This window comes from Thalassophryne amazonica, chromosome 8 (assembly GCF_902500255.1).
Source record: "Thalassophryne amazonica chromosome 8, fThaAma1.1, whole genome shotgun sequence".
Taxonomy (NCBI): Eukaryota; Metazoa; Chordata; class Actinopteri; order Batrachoidiformes; family Batrachoididae; genus Thalassophryne; species Thalassophryne amazonica.
In genome coordinates, this window is record NC_047110.1 from 50,358,619 (window position 1) to 50,381,964 (window position 23,346).

General features: G+C 39.2%; 2 protein-coding genes across 3 annotated transcripts in view; both read right to left on the reverse strand.

The window, feature by feature from the left end:
• myo5c (myosin VC) overlaps nt 1–17,005 on the reverse strand; it is a 37,218-nt gene extending 20,213 nt beyond the window's left edge. The window contains exons 1-18 of the mRNA XM_034176193.1: nt 16,877–17,005; nt 15,043–15,153; nt 14,783–14,954; nt 14,549–14,693; nt 13,987–14,143; nt 13,751–13,894; nt 13,589–13,670; nt 12,070–12,177; nt 8,427–8,533; nt 8,038–8,303; nt 7,859–7,940; nt 7,622–7,762; nt 7,404–7,526; nt 2,249–2,332; nt 1,990–2,121; nt 1,744–1,841; nt 1,544–1,630; nt 1,329–1,440 (exon numbers count right to left, since the gene is read on the reverse strand). Of these exons, the coding sequence (XP_034032084.1) occupies nt 1,329–1,440; nt 1,544–1,630; nt 1,744–1,841; nt 1,990–2,121; nt 2,249–2,332; nt 7,404–7,526; nt 7,622–7,762; nt 7,859–7,940; nt 8,038–8,303; nt 8,427–8,533; nt 12,070–12,177; nt 13,589–13,670; nt 13,751–13,894; nt 13,987–14,143; nt 14,549–14,693; nt 14,783–14,954; nt 15,043–15,153; nt 16,877–16,903 (2,178 nt within the window). The 5' untranslated portion in view covers nt 16,904–17,005. The remainder of the gene's footprint in view (nt 1–1,328; nt 1,441–1,543; nt 1,631–1,743; nt 1,842–1,989; nt 2,122–2,248; nt 2,333–7,403; nt 7,527–7,621; nt 7,763–7,858; nt 7,941–8,037; nt 8,304–8,426; nt 8,534–12,069; nt 12,178–13,588; nt 13,671–13,750; nt 13,895–13,986; nt 14,144–14,548; nt 14,694–14,782; nt 14,955–15,042; nt 15,154–16,876) is intronic.
• Nucleotides 17,006–21,305: 4,300 nt separating this feature from the next.
• Nucleotides 21,306–23,346, reverse strand: part of LOC117515577 (unconventional myosin-Va-like) — an 83,685-nt gene continuing 81,644 nt past the window's right edge. For both annotated transcript variants that reach the window (XM_034176195.1, XM_034176194.1), the window contains 3 exons: nt 22,287–22,461; nt 22,124–22,204; nt 21,306–22,000 (listed from right to left, as the gene is read on the reverse strand). In XM_034176195.1, the coding sequence (XP_034032086.1) occupies nt 21,848–22,000; nt 22,124–22,204; nt 22,287–22,461 (409 nt within the window). In that variant the 3' untranslated portion in view covers nt 21,306–21,847. The remainder of the gene's footprint in view (nt 22,001–22,123; nt 22,205–22,286; nt 22,462–23,346) is intronic.

A 23,346-nucleotide genomic window follows, 5' to 3' on the forward strand; every position in this document is an offset into this window, starting at 1 on the left:
GCTATATAAATAAAATTTACTTACTTACTTACTATCTGTCATCTGATCTTGGCATGTTAACCTTTGTTGGAACCTCCATATTTACACTGCAACATACTCTTTACGGCTGTTTTTGCAAAGTTTTGGACTCCAAAAATCCCAGCTGAAGCTAAATTCTTATAATAAAATTGATTGGTTAGTGGTGCTTATCTATGACGGTGTTTTAGGGCCACATTGAGGTTTTTTTTTTAATTTTGAGAATAAAGTTGTAATTATGAGGAAAAACAACTGTAATTTTATGAGAGAAAAAAACTTGCAATATTACCAGAATAAAGTCATAATATTACAAGGATAAAGTTGTAATTTCATGAGAAAAAACATAATATTACAAGAATAAAGTCATAATATTGCGAGAATAAACTTGTCATTTTACAAGAATAAAGATGTCATTTTATGATAAAAACTATCTCAAAATGAGATCTGTGGAGCACTTTAAGTTGCACTTCAGTATAGGTTTACAAAAATGCTTCTCATATAAATACAACTTGTATTATTATGACTTATTCTTGTAATATTACAAGTTTTTTTCTCAGAAAATTTATTCAATTTATAATGCATCAATTCGTGACAGCATTGCCTCAAGGCACCTCACACAAAATAGTTCAAAGACAATGTAAAATAAAATTAAAAGATCAAAAGCATGATTAAAAGTTCAAAAAAGCACAATAAAAAGTAAAAAAAAAAAAATTAAAAGAATTAAAAAAGATGCCAACACAACATTCTAACCACAGGACTGAGTAAAAAGATGTGTCTTTAATCTGTTCTTAAAAGTCCCGACAAAAACTGAATGTCTTATTGAGGCAGGGAGACCATTCCACAAAACAGGGGCACGGTATGAAAAGGCTCTCTTGACCCACAAACTTTTTCTTCACCCTTGGAACACAGAATAGTTCTGCATCCTGTGAACACAAAGCCCGGGCTGGTACATAGGGTTTAATTAAATCAGCCAGATAGGCCGGTGCCAGTCCATGAACAATTTTATAGGCCAATAGCAGGCCAAATTACAACATTATTCTTGTAATATTATGACTTTATTCTCGTAATATTACAAGTTTTTTTCCTCATGAAATTACAACTTTATTCTCAAAGACAAAAAGAAAAAAAAAAAACTCAATGTGGCCCTAAATGTGGCTAGGCGGTTATTTATAACCTCAGCTTAATGTTTTAGCAGTTTGTCCGTTTTGTGTTATCACAGTTAACTTTTCAGTTGGCAGTTATCAAAGCTAACCTTGAGGTTAACTATCACGACTACTGCATGTAACAACTGACAGTGTTAAGCTCCAGCTAACCTGAATCAGTCTCTCCAGTGCTGTCTTGCAGGCCTGCTTTTTGTCACTTAGGCTCAAGTCCTGATGGATCATCAGAATACTGTATCGGCTGTAAAACTCAATGTATGTCCATCTGCACAGAACAAACAAAAAAAAAACATTATCCAGTATCATGAGCTTACATAAGTGAGAATACTGGAAGTTGCGCCATCTGGACTCTTATAATGTAGAACTACCTGGACGGGTAGCTCTGTGCACTGATACGAATAGTTTCAAGGACACCGCAGGCTCGCAGCTGTTGTACTACTCTCCCAGAGTCGTATCTAAAAAAAAAAAATAAATAAATAAAAAATCAAGCAAATGTTCATTTGAAACGACAAGAACAGCATTCACATGTTGACAGAGTGGAAGTTTTCAGTAATGGTTCAATACTCACTCAAATGGGAGCTTTTCATCATTAGGCTTAATGCAGCGCACATAGTGAGGGGTGGTAGCATTGAGCGTTTCCATCAGTAAATAAAGGGAGCTGCGAAACTGTGTTCCACCACAGATACCAGGAGAGAAAACAGAAATAATCAATCTGCAGAATATGGTTATGTCCCAAAAGCAAAGTTGAGAACAGGAGTAAAACTTCAATATTGCAGTTCAATAACCAGCGAGGAGAGAGAGTAAACACTTTTACCTTATCTCCAACAGAGGTTCTCAGCTGTCTATTGGCTGGTTTGACTGCCGGCCTGGCAGGCCTCACTTTGACACCTTTACTGTTCAGGGGCATTTGGTCTTCCTCTTGAAAAAATGTGGCTACAAAAGGAAACTGACAACAGCAACAAGTGGAAGAAATGTTACGACAAGGAAAAGCTATGCTGTACTTTGCCTTTAACATTAAAAAGTGTAACCGCTAACTGTGATATACCGAAAAGTTACGCAAGACCTGTGAATACCTCACTGAGTCGCAAAATGTCAACCAGTTCTTCATAAAGAGCATCTCTGTTCTTCTCAAGAAAACCTTTGCATTGATACTCCACCTGTGGGTGACAGTGCCTAATGTTATCTTTAAAGAAAAGGTATACTACAAAAATCTAATTACATAAATAAATAATGAATGTACTGTGGTAGAAATACTTTAGTATTGATTTTAAAAAGATAGTAAATTTCATGTTATGGGTAATATTCGGAAAAAATAGTTGTTTTTTTTTATAACACTTTTATTCAAATATATGTTGTCAACTCCATATTCAGTTACGACTTATCAAGATAATGACAAATAAAATTAATAAAACAAGTAGAACAGAGCGACTCAGCAAATTCAAAAACCGCTTTCCATCCCACTGGAAAATAATAGGGGTACATCCTACCATATATTTTGCACTATCTACAATTGGTATATCAAACTATATATATATACACATACACACACACACACATATATGTATGTACATATACATGCAGACTCACACTTCAAATAGAGAACAATGGGCAAATATAATTATGTCTATGTCCAGCCAAAGTAAACTATGACAGGAGCCCACCAGTCCAAAAACAGGTCCATTTTCAAATGAAGCTTTGCAGTGATTTTTTTTCCATCAAATATACATTTTTTAAATCCCTCACGTCATTGAAGAAGAGTGGGAGGTAGTGCCTTTGACCAAGATCTCGTTATTCTTTGCCACCAATAAACAGATGTGGAGTAATTGAACTTCCCTTTTTCTCAGACCAACCCTTGGGGTCAGCCCTATAATATAATATTTTGGATCAAGCGGTAAGTTAAAGTTTAGTATGACTCAGATCTCTCCTTGGATCCCTCGCCAGTATGATTTCAAGGCGGGACAATCCCCAAAAATATGCAAATGATCACCAGTTTGATTGCAGTCCCTCCAGCACAGATTAGTTTTACTATTATCATTTTTAAAAATAATGGCTGGTGTCCTAAAAAAATCTTAATTTAACTTTCCAATCAAACTCCTTCCACGTTGGACTATTAGTAATTGTATGGCCTCCTTCACAAGCCTCTTCCCATTCTTCATCTTCAATAATTGTGTTTGCCTTTAACTCCCACTTCTCCTTCAAGTCCAGTGAGTTATCAGAAAGGTGAGACTGTAGGTGTTTATACATGTTTGATATTATTTTAACCCTATTTTTTTCTTCAATTGCCTTAATTAACATATGTTCAATTGGCTTAGGCAGTTGTTTCAAAGAGCCCCATTCTGCACATGACAAAAGATAATCTCGCAATTGTAAATAACGAAAAAACCCGTCAGAAACCAAACTTGTCTTGCAACTGTTTAAAAGATTTTAATATCCCTCCATCAAACATTTGGTGTATAGTTATTAAACCTTTTCTGTCCAGCCCTTAAATGCAGAATCTATTTTATTAGGTTAAAAAAAAAAAAAAAAAAAAAAAAAATCAGCAATCTTAGTGATTTTGAGTGCTCATGAAATTGTTAAAGGTGCACTCATTTTCTTCCTCACCTGTGTCCACACTCGTGAACACACAATCCACTCATTTTTTATCTTCAAATCTCTTTCATTTCTTTTGTTCTAAAAAAGGTGCATTCTCTAATGAGACAATATGGGGAGCATGGTTTTCAAGTTTTATCCAGTTTGTTTCTTCATCCTGAGATACCCATTCTACCAACCCACGCATCTGTGCTGCCCAGTAATACAATTTCAAATTAGGCAGACCCAGACCCCCATTGTTTTTGGACTACATAATAATTTCAGCCAAACTCGAGGCTTTTTCCCTTGCCACACAAATGAAGAGATCATTTTGTCTAACATCTTAAAAGTAGAGGATGGAATCCAAATAGGGAGGGCCTGAAACAAATATAACAACCGAGGAAGGAGATTCATCCTAACCGTGTCTATTCTCCCGATAAAGGATAAGGGAAGAACTTCCCAGCGAACCAAATCATATTTTATTGTCAAAAACAGTTTCCCGTAGTTTTCAATACACAATTGTGAGGTTTGTGGTGTAACCATTATGCCTAAATACTTAAATCCTTGGGTGGGCCAATTAAACAAAGCAACTTTATCCAAATCTAGCAGCCTGTCCCCCACCATCATTGCCTGCGACTTTGTCTCAGGAAAACAAAGAAGTTTTTAATCTATATTTTACAGTTAAATATTGTTGGGGTTGGAGTTCCGGGTCGGCAGCATGTGAAATGGACGCATAACTCAGAGCTCTCGCCAAAAAATCACAAACATATCCCAAAACTAAAACAAGTCGAAATTCAACATTGAAGGATAAGCGGGGATGAGTGGGGAATAAAAAAGAGGAAGACGACAAACACGGACACCTCAAAATAAAGCTGAAAACAATTCAGAAATGGATGAGGGTACCACTCAAAAGGACATGCTAATGGATAATGCTAAGGAAGCTAAACTAACAGCTATTATATGGCAGATGGGCTGGCCAGCATAACAAAAGAAATACGAGATCTTAAACAAGAAATGAGGGCAATAGCTGGACGCCCTGAACCTGGAGCAGTGCAAGGTCGGTCACTGTGAACTTTCTGGAATTCAATACTAAAGAGTCCCTTCTTAAGAAAGCATGGAAGAAATTAATACAAGTGAACGATAAACCACAGTTTTTTTACCACAACTACCCCAGTGAGGTAGTTAAAAAATGTAAAGCATACAGTGGCATTAAAAAGGTACTGAAGACACACGGCATTAAATTCTAAACACCCATGACAAAAATCAGAATCCACTGGCAAGACGGGTCAAAAACCTACGGCAGCCTACAGGAGGCAGTGAAAGAGGGACTTGACATGGAGATGGGAGAAGCACAAGAGGATGCATTTGACAATAGGATCAAAGAAGTGTTTCCATGGGAGAGGAACCAGGAGTCATCTGTGAGGAGAGGAGCCAGTCAGAGAGCAAGAGAGAGGCTTCAGGAGTTTCACAGATCAGGTGAAATATAAATAAAGGGAGGTAGTTGTAAGCAGACACCGTCAGCGTGGGTATCACTGACTGAAATATAAAAATATATGTTTAATACGAAGTTAAAGTATGAGTTTTAAGTTTGTGAATAAACTATTATTATTATTATTTTATATAAATTTTGATTTGTCTCTTGCCTTTATTTAGTAATTGTTAACACTTTACAAATTGTCACATGGGTAAACAATTAAACCTATTTTTATTTACAGTGGATAGATATTTTGATTTAGCTACAATCTACCTCCCTATCTAAACCGTCGGCCCTAAAGCACAGTTTGGCGAGACAATCGAAAAGTGTTGGACTAGTGTAGAATGAAGGGGAGACTCATTCCAGAGTCCAACTCTACCACTACTGAGGGGCCCTCCCTCTCTAGGAGGCTCTACCCCTCCTCCAACAACAGGATACTGGGACCAGTTAAAGGTCCTTGGACTTACCGGATACAGGTTCACAACTGTTTTTTTTATGTTATAGCTCTTATTGTTAAGTGTGTTTTTTGTGGCAATGTGACAAATAAGAATCACTATTTTGTTAAAGATGCAACTTAATCCTTTGAAAATAATGTCACTGAACGTGAATGGATTGAATAATCCAATAAAAAGCTAACTAATATCAATAGCTTCATATAATAAAAAAAACAAAAACTAAAGGAGTATCAGGAAACTGCAAAGGAACTAGAAAAACTCAAAGAACTGCATAAGAAGACAAACGACAAGTACATTGTTAAAAATTTCGGAAGTAAGAACTAAGATTGACAACATGCTAACAATGGAAGTTCAAATTTTAAGGAATGGTCAAAGAGAGGACCGACTATGTTTATTAAATTAATAAAAGGAGGGGAAATTAAGACCTTTCAGACTCTACAAAGAGAATTTGATTTGGACAAACAAGACTTCATATGAATCTTCAGATCTGGGACTATTATCATAAGGAAATAAGACCAGGTCTCACAGGGGAAATAAATACAATTACAGAAGTATTAAGTAATGCATACAAGAATATGTCTGGAAAACTGATCTCAAAATTGTATCAAGGCTTGGTAGGTAACAGTAAAATATCAACATAAAAGCAATTACACGAAAATGGTACAAGGCCACCGCTCCCACTTCAGACAATTGGAGAGAAATAGTGGATGACATTTATAACATGGAAAGACTTACACATATCATAAGACTACAACTACCAAAATGTGAAGAGCTGTGTAAAAAATGGACAGAATTCAAAGACTGGTGAAGAAATCTATGATCTATCTAAGATTTCTATGCGAATATGTAATATGTTGTCACTTTGTTTTGTTGTGTTATTGTTCTTTCAAATGTGTTTTATGTTATAATGAAAAATAAAAATTCTATTGTTTGGGTTTCATGTTAAAATATACTCAAAATTCCACCTTTTTGTGTCTGTGCATGTAGAAAGTAAAATTTAGGCCTGAAAGGACATAATTTACACCTCCATGACCTTCCATGATCATCCAGGCTACCGCCCACATTTCAACATCCATGTAGTTTTAAAAACTGTAAAAAAAATGTGGCTGATTTAATTACTACATATATAGGTGCTTTGGCCAGTGGGCATCAGCTATGACAATCTGGCCATGTGGCTTGCTTCTATGGGCATGATTTACCACACAAGTGTTTCAGTGTCGAAGACTCCAGGAACTGAGAAGGGCAAAGGGTACACCAACATTTCACCGAGCTGTAGCACACAGATGGCTAGTTTGGGTGGCATTTCTTCTACTTTTCTGGCAGTTTTTAACACCCACATTGAATCCATGTGTTATGAAAACCACCACCCACTCCACAAAAACACCTGAAGTAAAGCTAGCCTGTTAGCATTAGCGCCATATTGTCTGGTAAGTGTGAGATAGGGGGTGTGTTTGGGTTTCATTTGTCAAATGAATGTGTGGTCTCAAACTAGTTCTGTGTGGCTGCCTCTATGTGACACAAAATTCACTTAGCAGGCACAGTGTGTATTAGAGAAAATGGAGTATTGTTAGACTCCATCACCTCACTGTCTATGTTTTTTGTTTTGCCCAAAAACTCTAATATCTTTTTTTTTCTTGCTTGTATTAGTTTGTTGAAATATGTATTGTATAATATGCCCCTTTAAGCATTTCTGTGTAATGTTTTACAGGAAATAATGTTCCCATACTGCACCTTGTCTGCAAAGTGTTGGATCACAAAGGCCTCATTTGATAATCGGGGCTTCTCAAATAACGGATTGGCATCTAGATAGTTATGCAGCTTTTGGAGCCAGGTCTGGTCAGTGCCCTGAGGAAACTGTGAAAGAAATGCATGGATTGTAAGCAGAGATCATGGATAGCTGACAGAGATCATACAAACACAAAGTCCAGGTTACATTCATTCAGTCTTACCAAACATTCTTCATCAAGCAAATCAAGGATCCCCATCTTAGCTTCAATGAGGTCAATGACAGGCTGGTTGTCATAGAAATCGATCAAGTTCCATGGAATGTCCTCTTTCATGTACTCCTCTTGCTCCAGCTTGAAGACATGCTGATCAGAAGGAAAGAGGAAAAACCCTCTCGTCTGACAGGGCGGTGCAGTGATGTGGTGTGAGGTGAAGTGATGTGAGAGAATCAGAACACATACCAAATTAAACTGCTGCTGAAGCTTTTCATTTGCATAGTTGATACAAAACTGCTCAAAGCTGTTGATGTCAAATGTTTCAAAGCTGAGAACAAAATAGTAGATACAGGTCAAGATGATGGCGACAAAAATCCCCGAACATGTCAAATCCACATAAGAACACAATACTGTGTCGATATTACCCATAAATGTCCAGGACACCAATGAATGCATGTTGCTTTCCAGGGACTTTTAGTGCCATGTTTATCCTGTTAATAATGGAGTCAAACAGGTGGGCATAGATCTGTTTGGCGAGAGCATCTCTGGCGTTTACTGCTCGCTCTTTGGGCACTGGCTTCACTACAGTCTCTGCCACCAGAACAATCCTCCGATGGCACAGCCAACGCACTACTCCTTCTGCACTGACAGCCAACAGCTCACCGAATGCTGCCAGATGTGGATCACTGGGCTGAACGATATAAAAGTAAAGATTTGGATTCAATTACTTATAATATAGCACTTTATAAATTTTTGGTTTTGCTTTGTTCTCCACTAAGAACAGACCATATGCACAAAACGTTTTACAACTCACAGCAATGGATGATTTGTCATCTCCAACGTTTCTGATTTCCACATTTCCCAAATGCAGAATGGCTGCTAAAACTGTGAACACATTTGATTGAAAGTCTTCCTTCAAACCTGAAGAAGCGCAAAGAACAAGTTACAGATTAAAAAAAACAAACACAAAGTGAGTTATATCTTGGCAGTCTGTGGGGCACAGTCAGAAATGCAATGTGATTTGCAGATGCATTCAGGGCGTGTCTGCACACACTTTGGTATTTACACAGTGGGAAATATCAGCACAAACACAAGACCCTGGCTGCAAAAGGGTTTGATTAATTATTCATGGTTGTGCTGTGGGCAAAACATAAAATAAACCAATTAGAATGGCCAATATCACTGTCTTTGAGTCTGAGTACACCAGGCACAAAGTGCTCTGCAATTAAGAAATCAGACTCAGATAAGAGGTTTTCTGGTTAGTTAACGGATCAGCACCACCCAGTCAGAGTACATCAGCAAGTACCAGCCACCAAAGCTCCCTGAGGTGCAAGGGTGCAATTTAGAACTAGAAATTGGGGGGACAGAATGCGAGGCCCGCAGGGCCAAAGCCCACAGGTGGGGGGGTGTGGGGGCTACTTTAGGCCCCCAGAAGCCAACGGGTTCTAGATAAGCTCAGATGCATTCTGAGCATCCAGAACAGTAATTTTAATGTTTTCAGAAGACCATAAAGTGGACACATTTGACTTATGCAATTTGAAACTGTGGATATAAGTACTTTATTCTGAGAATAGCCAGCATTGTTTTTATTAACATCCTGGTGTAAATAAGGTATCAACACATGTAGAACTCAAAAAGAATGATAGGTTGAGTTTTCATTAAAAAAAAAAATAATAATAATAACTGCAATGTGGTCAAATGTATTCATAAATATGAAAGAACAGGCTCTTAATAATTATTAACTATCGCATACTGTATTTTTTTTCCTCAAGATTTGTTTTTGCATAAGTTTGAAAAAACAACAGATCATAAGTTTAGGATAAATTACTTATGAATTTAATTTTCGAAGTGGCACTAATGACAACACTCATACTGAATATAATTTCGCTCGCATAGACTGATTTTGGAGATCAAGCAATAATTGCAGATGAGCTTTCTGAGGTCCCAGATAGCTTTTCAGATTTCCTTTTCTAACTTTCAGAATTTAGTAAATTAGCATATGGTCCATTGATACTTATGTGTAGACACTAGTCCCTAGAGGCAACTATTTTTGGTTTCAAATCTGGGCAAATGCAGTCCCAGAAAATTCAGAATGTGACAAACAAGAAACAGGTGTTATAAAGGACAAGGTCAAGGTCAGGTTTATTTATAAAGCACATTTACAAACAGTCAACACTGCCCCAAAGTGCTGTACAATAAAATGAATTAAAATTATATTTAGTTAAATACAAGAACAAAATAAATCAACAAAACAATAAAAGATGTGGCAGTATTCAGCTCATCTTGTGTTAAAAGCCAGTGCAAAAAGATGTGTCTTTAAAAGAGTCTTAAAAGAGTCAATTGAAGGAGCCAGTCAGACATTTAATGGCAGAGAGTTCCAGAGCTTGGGCCCCGCAACAGCAAAGGCTCTGTCTCCCCTGGTCTTCAACTTAGACCTGGGACAGACCAGTAAACTCTGGTCCGCGGAGCGGAGGGCTCTTCCTGGAGTGCGCAATGACAGCATATCAGATAAATAGAATGGGGCTTGACCGTGAATTCATTTAAAAACAAGCAACAAAATCTTAAAATCAATTCTAAAAGCAACAGGTAACCAGTGCAGTGAAGATAAAACAGGAGAAATGTGTTGGTGCCGTTTGGCTCCAGTGAGCAGACGCGCAGCTGCATTTTGCACCATCTGGAGGCGATGCAGAGATGACTGATTAAGACGAACATACAGAGAATTGCAGTAGTCTAAACGAGACGTGATCAAAGCGTGCACAACCTGTTCCAGCTGTTTTGGGGGCAGGTAATGCTTGATTTTACTTAAAAGTCTAAGCTGGAAGAAGCTTGTTTTGACCACTGTGTTGATCTGCTTCTCGCATTTAAACAAGTCAATGCTGCTAAAAATACAAACTTGCAGAAACAAAGATACTATTCTGACATGGTTTGCACATAAGACTGGCATAGCATGTTACAAGTACACACATATATGTCAGAAGGTGGGGGGGGGACATACCATATTCTGTCCCCCCTGGTTGAAAAGGTGGGGGGGGGGACATGTCCCCCGTATCCCCCACTAAATTGTGCCCATACTGAGGTGAAGCAGTGAAGTGAGGTTTTGTATTCATCATCAATGGACACATATTGCCTCTGATCAGCACATATTGTCTAAGATAACACAATAGCAATCCACCTACACTGCATCTGATCACACCATATCTTCAGACAAACATGCCCATGGGCACACATAAGTGTAATAAGTGAAATCGCTATCTCAGCATGGGAATCATGGGTACATCCAACGGTCATTCATGATCAATTTGACCCGGAAGCGATAAGCCGCCAATGTTTGGATAGCGACATAGAAAAGGTCAACGTAAAAAGCAATTGAAAAGTTGATTTAGGACAAGATTCAGGACAAGACAGGCGGAATTCATAGAAATGGAAGATACGGGGATGAGTCTGGATGATTTTCTGTGATGGACAATGATGAATTTAAAAGCATTTTTGAAGAAAATGTATTTATGTAAAACAAAAGCAGTTTCAAGAAAACAGTTCTAACCCTCTCAAGGCAGGTACTGCAAATTTGCAACAGCTAAATATCTGATTTTTCCTGTTACTAAAAATTTATTTGAGCCTGAGAGGGTTAATAAGCTTCTATAACATATTCCCAGTTCATTTCATGAAAACGTACATGAATTTTGTCAAAAAACAATGATATAACAGGTGGCTTCGATCCTCATCACAAACATAAATACACGTCGGCATCTGTCTTTCCCAGAAACAGCGATCTCTATGTGCGCTAATGTGCTCCACTTTCAGTAATTCCACAACTAGTTCACAGTAAATTTGCTAAAAATAGAAGCACAGATACCCAACCTTATATGCATGTATACACATTACACCGGCACTATTCTATTCTCGATTGACCTTTGGCCGGAAAAGCTAACAGGACCTTTAGTCACACTGAGCATGCTCCTGCTGAGACAGTGATTTATCTTATTCTGCCCAGTATTGTCTTAGCGGTTAGCGCTGTTGCATCACAGTAAAAAGGTCATGGTATTGATTCCCACTTGTGGCCTTTCTGTGTGGAGTTTGCATGTTCTCCCTGTGTTCACGTGGGTTCCCACCTCCAAAGATATGCAAGTTAGGTTTAAATTATCCTTAAGTGTGTGCGGGTGTGAATGTCTTTGTCTGTCTATATGTGGTCCTGTGACAGACTGGCGTTCTGTCCAGGGTGTACTCTGCCGCACGTCCTATCTATGACTGCTGAAATAGGCTCCACCCCCCGTAACCGGAGTAAGCGGCTTTAGAAAATGGATGGATGGAAGCTCAATATTGTGATGATGTGAGTGCTGTATGTGAAAACCACAACGGTGTCAAATGGAAACTATCAACAATGTTTGCGTTGTGCTCTATGCTCATTTGTGTCGGGTGGAATATAGGGCCCATAGTGTAACAGATGAAGCCTCATTTACCCAACAGTGAAAAGGTGTGCTGAGTCTCCTTCATGCCTTTTTGTTCATCTACACCATCAATACTTATTTCACCACCCATGCAGGTGTACTGGAACTTATCCGCACTCACTAAAGGAGAAGGCAGCAAACAAGAGGAGATGTTATTAGGCATTAAATAATCCCGTAACAGACATAGTGCACAAAATATCCATTGCACCATTCTGTTGGGGCACAGGAGGTACTGTCACTGTTTCACAGTCAGTTGTCATATTTGTGCTTCCAGATATACAGAATCAGCTGATTTCTCAAAGCATCTTCCTTAAAACTGATATGATCGTAAATGCTCTCCAGTCACACTACAGGAGAATGGAAGTGATGCTGTAGGAGGTGTAGTTACACCCGTGAAGTTATTCATGCTGAATATAGGCTTTTTATATTTATTTATTTTATTTTTATTATATATGCAGTACTGCACAATAAGAGAACTATGGGTAATCAAATGAGACTTTTGGATGCACTGACATGCATCATCACTGCTGCACATTAAAGTAAGCTGGTTAAATTTAGCAGGTGATGGGCTTTAACCACAACAACATAACAGAACAGATAGAGGAGCTTTATGTTTACATTAAATAGGAAGTAATGCAAACGCACTGTAGTCCACAGGAACCCTGGCTAATTACTGTCTTTTCTAAGATTCTCCTGGGAGAGACAGCATGCTGTGAAAACTGTTTTCAAATGGGGTTTACACTATGTTTTCTGAAAATGGACAGTCCCACTGTCCCCAGTGGTAACAGAACTGCAAAAATTAAGACCATCTTCAATGGTGATAAAGACAGCATCAATGTACTACAGTATCAAAGTCAAAACAGCCGTTATATTGCTGAATGATCTCCACAATCTCTTGCAATTAGCTGGAATTAGAATGAGACATCCTGAAAACCCCCCCCAAAAAAAAAAAAAAAAAAGTTGGGCAGGGGTCTGTGGGCCACTGTAGGAGCGCCTGAGTTTTAGGCAAAAATTACACTCATTTCACAGTGTATTTTGGCAGCCAAGCCCACGCTTGAAAACCTCAGGAATACTTACTCCAGATCATCCTAAAAACAATCTGGACTTCAGGAAAAATACTGAAAATTCTTATTCCTGTATTAGACAGATTGTGTTCCACTGTCCTTTCTCTTTCATTTGGACATAACGGCAGTGTCGCTAGTTTTTGTCAAGTGTTTAGTAATGTTCCTACTTGGGATAATCAATCAAATTCACAACGAAATGGCCCATAAGCAATACACAAATATGAAGACACAAGTAAATTACTAACTTTGCAAAATCTACCAGGAGTATTTTCTTGACACAAAAAGAAAACCTTCTAAGAGTTTGCAATACATCATGAAGGAAGCACTAGTTTATATCCAATATATTGCCATATTGTTACTGCTGCACTGGACATTTTCTTCCATATACATGCACTAAACTCCTGCATGTATACCCCAGATGAACAGCACAGCTGTAAAAGAGCAGCAGATTTGTCTCAAACACTTACTTAGTCTCAGCTTCTTGAACTCTGGCAGGTGAGCACAGGCACACAGCTGGTAGAATATGTGGTAATTCCTCTCATTGTCTGCCTGAGTAAAGCATAACCTCAGTGTTATGGATGAGCTACACTGCAGAGAGACACTTCATCCATTCAATTGTCATACATTACCTGAAAAACCACCCTGGATTTCTCCAACAGATACGTCCTCATATTTGCCCCCATGATCCGATATCTCCTGTCAAAGCTGATCTCAGTGTATTTCCCAAAACGACTACTGTTGTCATTCCTGGTTGTCTTAGCATTTCCTATTGCCTGAGAAAGTCATCTTAAGCACTGCTGCCTCTTTTTAACGTATCCAAACCTCAGTGCTGAAACACTGACAGTCTTGCCAGTTACATGCATACCTCTGTTATAGGATTTGATGCCAAAACCTTGTCTTCAACACGAGTCTTACTGCCCGATTTACTGACGATCGCAAAGTACCTCATAGCGTATCGAGCAGACACGGTTTTACCTGCTCCAGATTCACCACTGACAATAATAGACTGGTTCTTGTTGTTTCTGAAATGGAACAAGGAGAATGAACATTGCTGTGAATGCACTATATATACAGTGAGGAAAATAAGTATTTGAACACTCTGCGATTTTGCAAGTTCTCCCACTTAGAAATCATGGAGGGGTCTGAAATTTTCATCTTAGGCGCATGTCCACTGTGAGAGACATAATCAAAAATAAATAAATAAATAAATCATACATTGTGATTTCTGGATTTTTTTTTTTTTTTTTTTGATTATGTCTCTCACAGTGGACATGCGCCTAAGATGAAAATTTCAGACCCCTCCATGATTTCTAAGTGGGAGAACTTGCAAAATCGCAGGGTGTTCAAATACTTATCTTCCTCACTGTGTATGTATATATCTGTATATATATATATATATATAGGTAGATATTTCAACTTATATTTACCTGGCCATCTGTTTGTAAGCCTCTTCTGCCACTGCAAATATATGAGGGTCCATGTCTCCCATGTTCTGGCCTGAATATGCATGAATAACGGCATCCCCGTAGAGAGGAAGCTGTTTGTAGGGATTCACAGCCACCAGTATGATGCCTGAAAATGACAAAATAACTGAGGCAGGAGCACAAACTGATGACAACTCAGTGCTGAAATACTGCTCCCTCATTTTCGTTTAACAGTACCACAGTAGGTGTAGATGATTCTGGACTCCATAAAGCGCACTTTCAGATTGTGTAGGACGGCGGGTTCATGCAGGTAGCTGAGAGCAGTCAGGTCGTTCTCCCCCACCAAGATGTCTGGGTTTCGAAGTGGAGGGAGTTGTGGGTTTGATGGATCAACGGGGTAGTTGTACTCCTTGATGTTCACGGTTTAAGAGAATCAGATGGGTTTTGTTGTTTTTTAAATTGTGTATGGACGTATGCATGGTTTGTATTTTACTTACAGTTTCATCTTCAAGAAGTAGTTCAAGAACATTATCTCCCAGATGAAAATCTCTCACAATCTCTGCTGACTTCCATACATGTTGTTTATCTGGAATCCACACCCTGTTGAACTAAGGTGGGAGATTTTCACAATAAAGGATCAATCATTGACCAACACTTCTGACATTTTAATCATGTTTTTCTGTTGGATTTTCAACATCTCTGACCTGATTCATTTAGTTTTGTTGGTCATTTCTTTAGCCCATGTAATTAATGGGACTGCTCAGTCTCTAGTTTAATAAATGCATATTTCTATGTTTTTATTGACAAGCCAATTGTAAAGCATAATAAAGTTTTTTTTAAGTTATGGAGCAGGCAGGCAAGGTGATTTATTCTATAAACAGTTAATTGTGATAAGGCGTTTTCATCCCAAGCTGCGTTTTATACTCCAGTAATCATAAGACATAGTGCATCAAATCAAATCAAAATTTATTAATTTATACAGCACCAAATCACGACTAGTTGCCTCAAGGCGCTTCACAAACATCATTAAAAAGCAACATAAAATGAATTAAGATCAAAACACAATGAAAATTTTAAAACATAAATAAACAAAAGGAATAAAAGAAATAAAAAGAAATAAAAGAAGACACACAATCATGTAAAATACTAATGATAAAACAGGGAAAACAAGTGTGTCTTCAGTCTGGCTTTAAAAGTCTCCACAGAGTCCGACTGTTGGATCTGTGCAGGCAGATCATTCCACAGAGCTGGGGCGCGGTAAGAGAAAGCTCTGTCACCCGCTGACTTTTTCTTCACCTTAGGGACACACAATCGGCCTGCACCCTGTGAACGCAGAGCCCGAGCCGGCACGTAGGATTCAACCAGGCCGGCCAGATAGGGGGGTGTCAGTCCGTGAATAATTTTATAGGTCAATAATAATACTTTAAAATCAGATCTCAGAGAGACCGGAAGCCAGTGAAGGGATGCCAGAACCAGCGTAATATGGTCAAACCTTCTGCTTCGTGTCAAAAGTCTGGCAGCAGCATTTTGAACCAGTTGAAGACCCCTGATGCTGGACTGCGGTAAACCAGAAAACAAAGCATTACAATAATCCAATCTGAAAGAAATAAAAGCATGAATCAGAGTCTCAGCATCAGCCATAGACAAGATGGGACAAATCTTAGCTATATTTCTTAAGTGGAAGAAAGCAGTCCTCGTAATGTCCCTAATGTGGAGGTCAAAGGACAACGTAGGATCAAAAATTACCCCAAGGTTCCTCACTTTGTCAGTATGACATATAACACATGAACCCAGGCTAAGTGCCAGCTGATCAAACTGATGCCGATGCCTTGCTGGACCAAGAACCATCATTTCAGTCTTATCAGAGTTCAAAAGTAGAAAGTTACTAGACATCCAACTTCTCACTGCTGCAAGGCAGTCCTCTAGAGATTCCATGTGGACAGGATTTACAGCAGCTATGGGCATATACAACTGAGTGTCATCAGCATACCAATGAAAAGCAATCCCAAATGCAGCAATATGTTCCCAAGGAGTGCTATATATAGGGAAAACAGCAGCGGACCCAGAACAGATCCCTGCGGAACCCCGAACTGCATGCCCCTAAAATCAGAGGTACTGTCATTGCACAAAACACAGTGGGAATGACCAGACAAATAAGACGTCAACCGTGCAAGGGCAGTTCCAGTAATCCTGAAACAATTTTCTAGTCTATCAAGTAGAATATGGTGATCAACGGCGTCACCCTGTAAAAGTCAGGATTCCTGACATATGTGTGTCTTAACAAGGGAACACTTGTGGAAACATCTCCATTTAAAAAGGTTTTTCTCTTACCTTGGTGTACAGTTCCAACAAAGCCATGCTGGTGCATTATTGTTGCAATGTTTAGCGTTTAAACAGAGTCGGTCTTGTGTTTGTATTCCACCTGGCACACCGAACGTCTTCCCAGGTTATCAAACTCCAGCTTCTCACAACTTACTGACCGGTGTCAAGCTACACGAAAACAACATCAAATATCCGCTGGAATTTTCAGAGTATTCGTCGTAAATAAAGGATTCACTTGTACTTTTCTCATACCTTTTAAGTAACTAGTTGGTCTTACTTTTTTATAGCTTTCTATTTAGTATCCTGCGGGCCTGTTTAATAACAATATGGACAAAGTGGAAGAGATAATTACTTCATAAAAATAACATTTTTTTTGTTAACATATGTAGCTGAAGCTACACTTCGCACAACAAAGGCTCAACATAAAACCCGTTTAATTTTCTGGCTGATCGCTCTTATTATGTTATTATTGATTGGATCTTGACAGATACGCATTCTAAAGAGTGTCCTTTCCTTATTTTTGCACATTTCTGAAAGTGTTTGATTGCTATCTGTTGTTAATTTTTTTTTTTTTTATTAAATGTCTGAATATCCCGACTCTTCAGGTGTGTTCACCACAGACTGAGAAAATAGGAAAGAGCTTTTCCTGAGAAGAAATCTTGCGCTTTTATTTTGAAATCTGTATGATCGACATTCCAGGATGATCCGTTTTCCTGGTCGCGCACCTGCCTTGGACTTTGGCTGACTCCGCCCTTCCGTCTTGTGACAGCAGCTTGTCACTGTGGGTGTGCTCGTTTGAATAAGGATTCTGAAAACAAAAGAAGCCGGATACAAACCTCAGCCGCTTCACCGCAGACAGAAGGATTACAGACAAACTCACTCCTGGGGGGGGGTCCAACCACTGGGTTCATCATATATTTTTTAAAGCATTTGTATATTTGCATTGTCAATCTCTGATAAAAAGATGTTCAAAACAGAGGCTTAGAATATAAACTGCTAACTAACAAGGTAACCAATAAAGCTGAGTCATAACATTTTTAGATGATGTGGAAACTGTTAATTTATAAACTTAAAGAGGGTAAAATGCAGGTTTTTCATCCTTAGAAGAATTTTCAATTATTTATGCAAGATTAAGTTAAACTGTTATGGCTGAAAATGGCTAATTCATTTTAGTTTTTATTAGCATCATGATTGTGGATTCATGTTAAACATATTTAAAGTCTGCCAAGTCTGTATACATGTATGTTGTAAGTTCTCAGCAATATGAAAAATTTACCCCTGAATCCTCTCGTTTTAGATGTCTGTGACTAGGCCCAATCCCGATACTCCACCTTCACCCTTTCCTTTCAGTTTGCACATTTATGTGGTCTTGCAGTTCCTCAGGAGGAACTTGACTTGTGTAGACCTAAAACTGTGCCCCAGGCACTTTGGGTTAATTCTTCAGGTGGTTTTGGTTGATTGCCTTTCATTTATTTCTGCCATGACCCTAAACAGAAGGCACTGGGTCTGTAGTCCCTTAAATACAGCCAAAATTCACCCATTTAACCCCTCAATATGGCAGTCATTCAGAATTTTTTAAAAGTAATTACATCAATTTTTGGATTTTTCTACAGTCCTCCAAGCAATTTAAGAGGCACTCATCTCTATGAATGTAAAGGTCATTACACACATTTAACCCCCTCATTTCTGCACAATTCGTCATGACAATGCCACCTGCTGTGTTCCCAGCTGGATGCCGCGCTTTGTGCGGCTACACGCTACGTATATAAAATAATAATTTTGTAGTGGATTAAGCATTTTCTCTCAGAGTTTGGCTGATGAAAACACCTCTAATTGCTTCCAAAATCACAGAGGATGGTTACAGCTGCAGCTTCTCTCTCTCTCTCTCATGCACTTCATGAGGTGGAAAATGCATTTGGAATAGTCTAAAAGGTAATTATTTGTAATATTTATATTATAATGGCTTGGTAAAACAGTGGCATGTTCATTCCTTCTTATGAGCAGCTGTGAAATATTTATGATAGATTTAAAATCTCGTTATAATCAGATGAGCTGCACTGTGTGATGCACTGACTTGCACTGATACTCAAGTGTTTTTTAATTTGGTTGCACAATGTTCATGTGAAGTTCACATAATTAATGCTTGACAGAGATTTTGAACATTTCAAAATTTTCTTTGCGCATTTGTACGAAGCCACGCACAGTTTAAAACGGTTTACAATGAGTTAACGAGTTTACTCTCTTGCAAGGCCGATTGCATACCAGTACACAGATCAAATTCGTGCAAGTGTCAAGGCGCCTTAAGAATGCAGGGTGAAAACTTATAGAATGTGGGCGGAACTCAGCTCAAATGATTCTTGCACATTCTGTGTGTAAGCTTTCGAATGCAGTTCAAATGTAGCTGGAACACACGGGGAGAGGAGGGAAGCATGCGCTGTCATCTGCCCTTTTTTCAAGACCTTCCATTTCCCTCTACTGGATGTCAAAACACATCCTACGTATGGACGGTAATCATGTAATGCAGGTCGCCCTGATGTCTGCATTACTGTGGAGCATGTAGGCGAGAGATCAGGTTATCACAGTCATCAGATCACTGCCGTGTGCAGCTGTCATTACCAGTGAACACACAAGTAATAACACACAGACCGTGATGTGGCTGTGACATAATCTGTGTCAAGGCAACTTGTGGTCATATGCTGTTGTCTATCAGCCCACAATATGTGTCATTTGTCATATGTGTTACATCTGTCATTTGCTCACCCCCCTCCCCCTCCCCACAGAGCTGCAGAGCGTCCCGCTGTCCGGCTGGAGAGGTGAGTGCGGTGTGTTTTTCATGTGCCACTTTGGGAACGGTGCATATGTCCACATTTCCAATATGCCACAAACACCACCATGACATACGTACCTAATATACAGTAGTCATAACCACAGGCAGTTTGGGTCACTCTGACTCTGGGCAAGTCGTTGCACCCCAATCGACTCGCACTGGAGGTACAGTCCAGGTGCACCATTGCGCATTTGGCACATGACGGCAGGATTTGATGCATCTGAACACTTTGATATCCCTTTGAATGTGATCAGACTGTTTTGAATGCTGTTATGACAGCATGAGAATATTTAGAACACAGTCAGATGCAGTGAGAGTCCACCTCGACTGCACCGCAAAAGTTTTAACATTAACTAAACATTCCGGCCAGCCACAGAAATTTGCCCGACTGTTTGGAACACACTCAGACTGCAGTCGGAGGTTTTTGAATACACCTTGACTGTTCCGAAATGTACGCTGAATTTTCATTTAAACCGCAATCAGGCTCATTCGGCCTCTAGTGTGACTGACTTTGTTGTGACTATTATTACATCCACCAGGGATGTAATAAAATCATTACTGTTTTATTTATTTATTTGTCTGTCTGTCTGTTAGAAGGATTACATCAAAACTACTGCACAGGTTTTGATGAAATTTTCAAAACAGATAGATATTAGGCCATGAAAGACTCCATTAAATTTTGGATTTGATCTGGATCCGGATACAGATTCTGGCTCAGGATTTCACTTTATATAGGCTTTGAAGGATTACATCAAAACTACTTGACGGATTCTCACCAAATTTGCACCACAGATAGATATTAGGGCATGGAAGACTCCACTGAATTATGGAGGTGATCCGGTGTCACCGACCAAACGGTCTACCCTAAAAATCGGCGTCAACGGTGATTCACAGATTATCACCTTGTTTCTGTTTAATACTGCACTCCAGTCATCATCTGTCTCAGCGACAGATATCTAAAGATTTTCTACAACAATCATTTCCACATAAATTCAGCATTATTTCATAATAAAAGACGAGAAAAGCGATCAGAGCGATACAGCAGCGTGTTTGAGTCTGACATGCTGGTGCACCTATGTCATTTCGGACCGTCAGTCCTACTCTGACCTGAGTAACACCATATGTACACTGTCAGCGTTAGTTTTACACTGATGATTTTACTGTGTAGTAAATCACCGATTATTGCCTCATTTCTGCTTAAAACTGACTTCAGAATGATTTAAGAGGTTTTACTTTGTCATCTGATGGTTAATAATCACATTGTTCCCTTTGATCGCTTTGAGTGAAGAGAGTCAGACTCAGACGAGCTGCTGTGGTCCCAAATGATGCATGCGCAGTGAAGGCAGGGTGGACCAATTTCATTTAGAGGGGACCATTCGGTCGGCGACACTGAAACCGGATTGGTGGACATCAGAAATCTCAGATTGCTCTTGTTTCTAAATAATTTTATATGGGAATAAATCAAAGATTGTAACTGCCCTAACACACATATTGTTTGAGAAAATGGAACATGTGCTGTTGTGAAATTTGTGTTGTGTTGAATATTTTTAGCCAAGGTGTACATAAACTTTTGTTTGCAACTATGTATTTCCTTCACCTTTTCTTATCGTATATTCCATCATTTATTAGCAGTTACAGCAGTAAAAATTACATTTTCTCCGATCACATTCAAAACTGAAATCTGTGTGTTTAACATATGTTGGCATTTTATTGTTGATCTGGAGTTTCCACTCAAACACTTTAAAAAAAAAACATGATTAGTGTATGCTTACTTAATCAATAATCAAAAAGGTGCTAATTTTTGCAACTGTTCAGTACTTTAGTTTATATGTAACAGTAAAAACAATATATACACATGAATAAATCCCACAGGTTCACACATTACTGTACAATATCAGCAATACACTAACTTTGGCAAAAGATGACCCAAGAATGACCTTTTTTGCTGTTATGATAGTTACAAATATTGGAAGTTAAAAAGGTTGCATGTGTCTGTATGTAAACAACATTGTTAGTTTTTGAAATGCATAAAATTAAATAATACTGAAACCATTTCAACTGGTAATAAAGATGGAGAAGTGCAGTTCTGTGCTCTTTTTTTTCTTCCTCCGGTAAACAGAATTCAGAGAAATATGCATCAGTGGCACAGCTCTTTAGATGCGGGTGAGGAAACCCAGATTAAAGCTTGTTGGGATCTGAATTGTCTCCAGAGCCACAGGAGAAGGTTCAAAGGGCAGGGTAATCGAAAAGATCTTCTTGGTGTCCATCATCAACGTAGGTGACTCAACTCTATCATTCAAAAGATCCTAAAAAAAAAAAAAAAAAAAAAAAAAAAAAAGGCGGGGGGGGGGGGGGGGGTGCATTATCACATATTAAAGAGTGCCACACTGTGCACACACTGGCTACACATCTTATCACGACTTACGTACCTGAATGATTCTGATAAATCCAGTAGACACCCTCTCTTCAAATTCAACCACTGGCGTGTACAAAGTCAACACTTTCACAATCTGCCAAGAAAAACAATGATTAAAGCAGTGGCCACTTATTCTTTCTATGATTAAGAAGAGTGATCTTCATTTGATGTTGCACCTGTGCCTTGGTGAGGGCAGTACACATGTTGGAGATGGCTTGAGCATCTGCCTCAGTCTTTTTGTTGATCTGTAGGAGTTGTGCAGCTTGGATGAGAGGCTCCAGTGTGTCTTTGGCTCCACAGTCGGCCAGGTCCCGTTCAGTCAGCCACTCTTCCAGCTGCCAGACATTGTACCTGAAGTCAGACACATTACAGAAACACCGTCAGCACAGACATACCATTTATTCTCCGCCAGCAAAAATAGTGCTGATATTGAAAGAACAGATATTCGTAAGACAGGAAATATTTTAATGCAACACAAACACACACACACACACACACACACACACACACACACACACACACACACACACACATATATATATAATTTGGTACTTTAATGTTTCCCATAATCCCCCTAGCAGGGCCCTGCACTTCCCAGAATGCACCGCAGTGCCATCAGAGTTCCAGTGTCTCACGGCGCACATAAACAATGGCAAAGCGAGGGTGCAGTTGGCATTGATCCAGTGACTTCAAAGGCGATTATGACACGTTCTCCCAAGTTGAGAGGGTTATCTGGATGAGGTGTAGCACCTGTGACGGACTTCTGCTGTGCCCCAATGTTGTCTTATTGACCATAATTGCAAGACGGTGGTGCGCACAGGTGCAGCGGCTTTTAGCGCTCCAATTTGGTGCTTGCTTTTCTTACTTTTTACTTTTTTATTCTTCGAGTTTTGTAACGCGACCCACAGCTTCAGCCGCCAGAACCTTATCGACCTCAGTCTGAGGTACAAACTGTCGGTTATGAGCGAATTCCACCAGTACCACAACATCCCTGAGGACACTGCGAGAACACCGGGCTCTCCGTGGATTACCAGCCTGTCCAGTAGGCGGGGAAGGCAGCGTAGAGACAGGAAGCAGAAACAAGGATGTCGGTCTGGCTCCGATGGTAGGCTACATAAACAACCTCACAGGCCAGCATTACTGAGCCTCTTCCTCTCAAACACCAGATCCATCACCCACAAAATGGATGAACTGGAGCTACAGATGGCCACAAACAGCTTTGTGCGGAACTGCAGC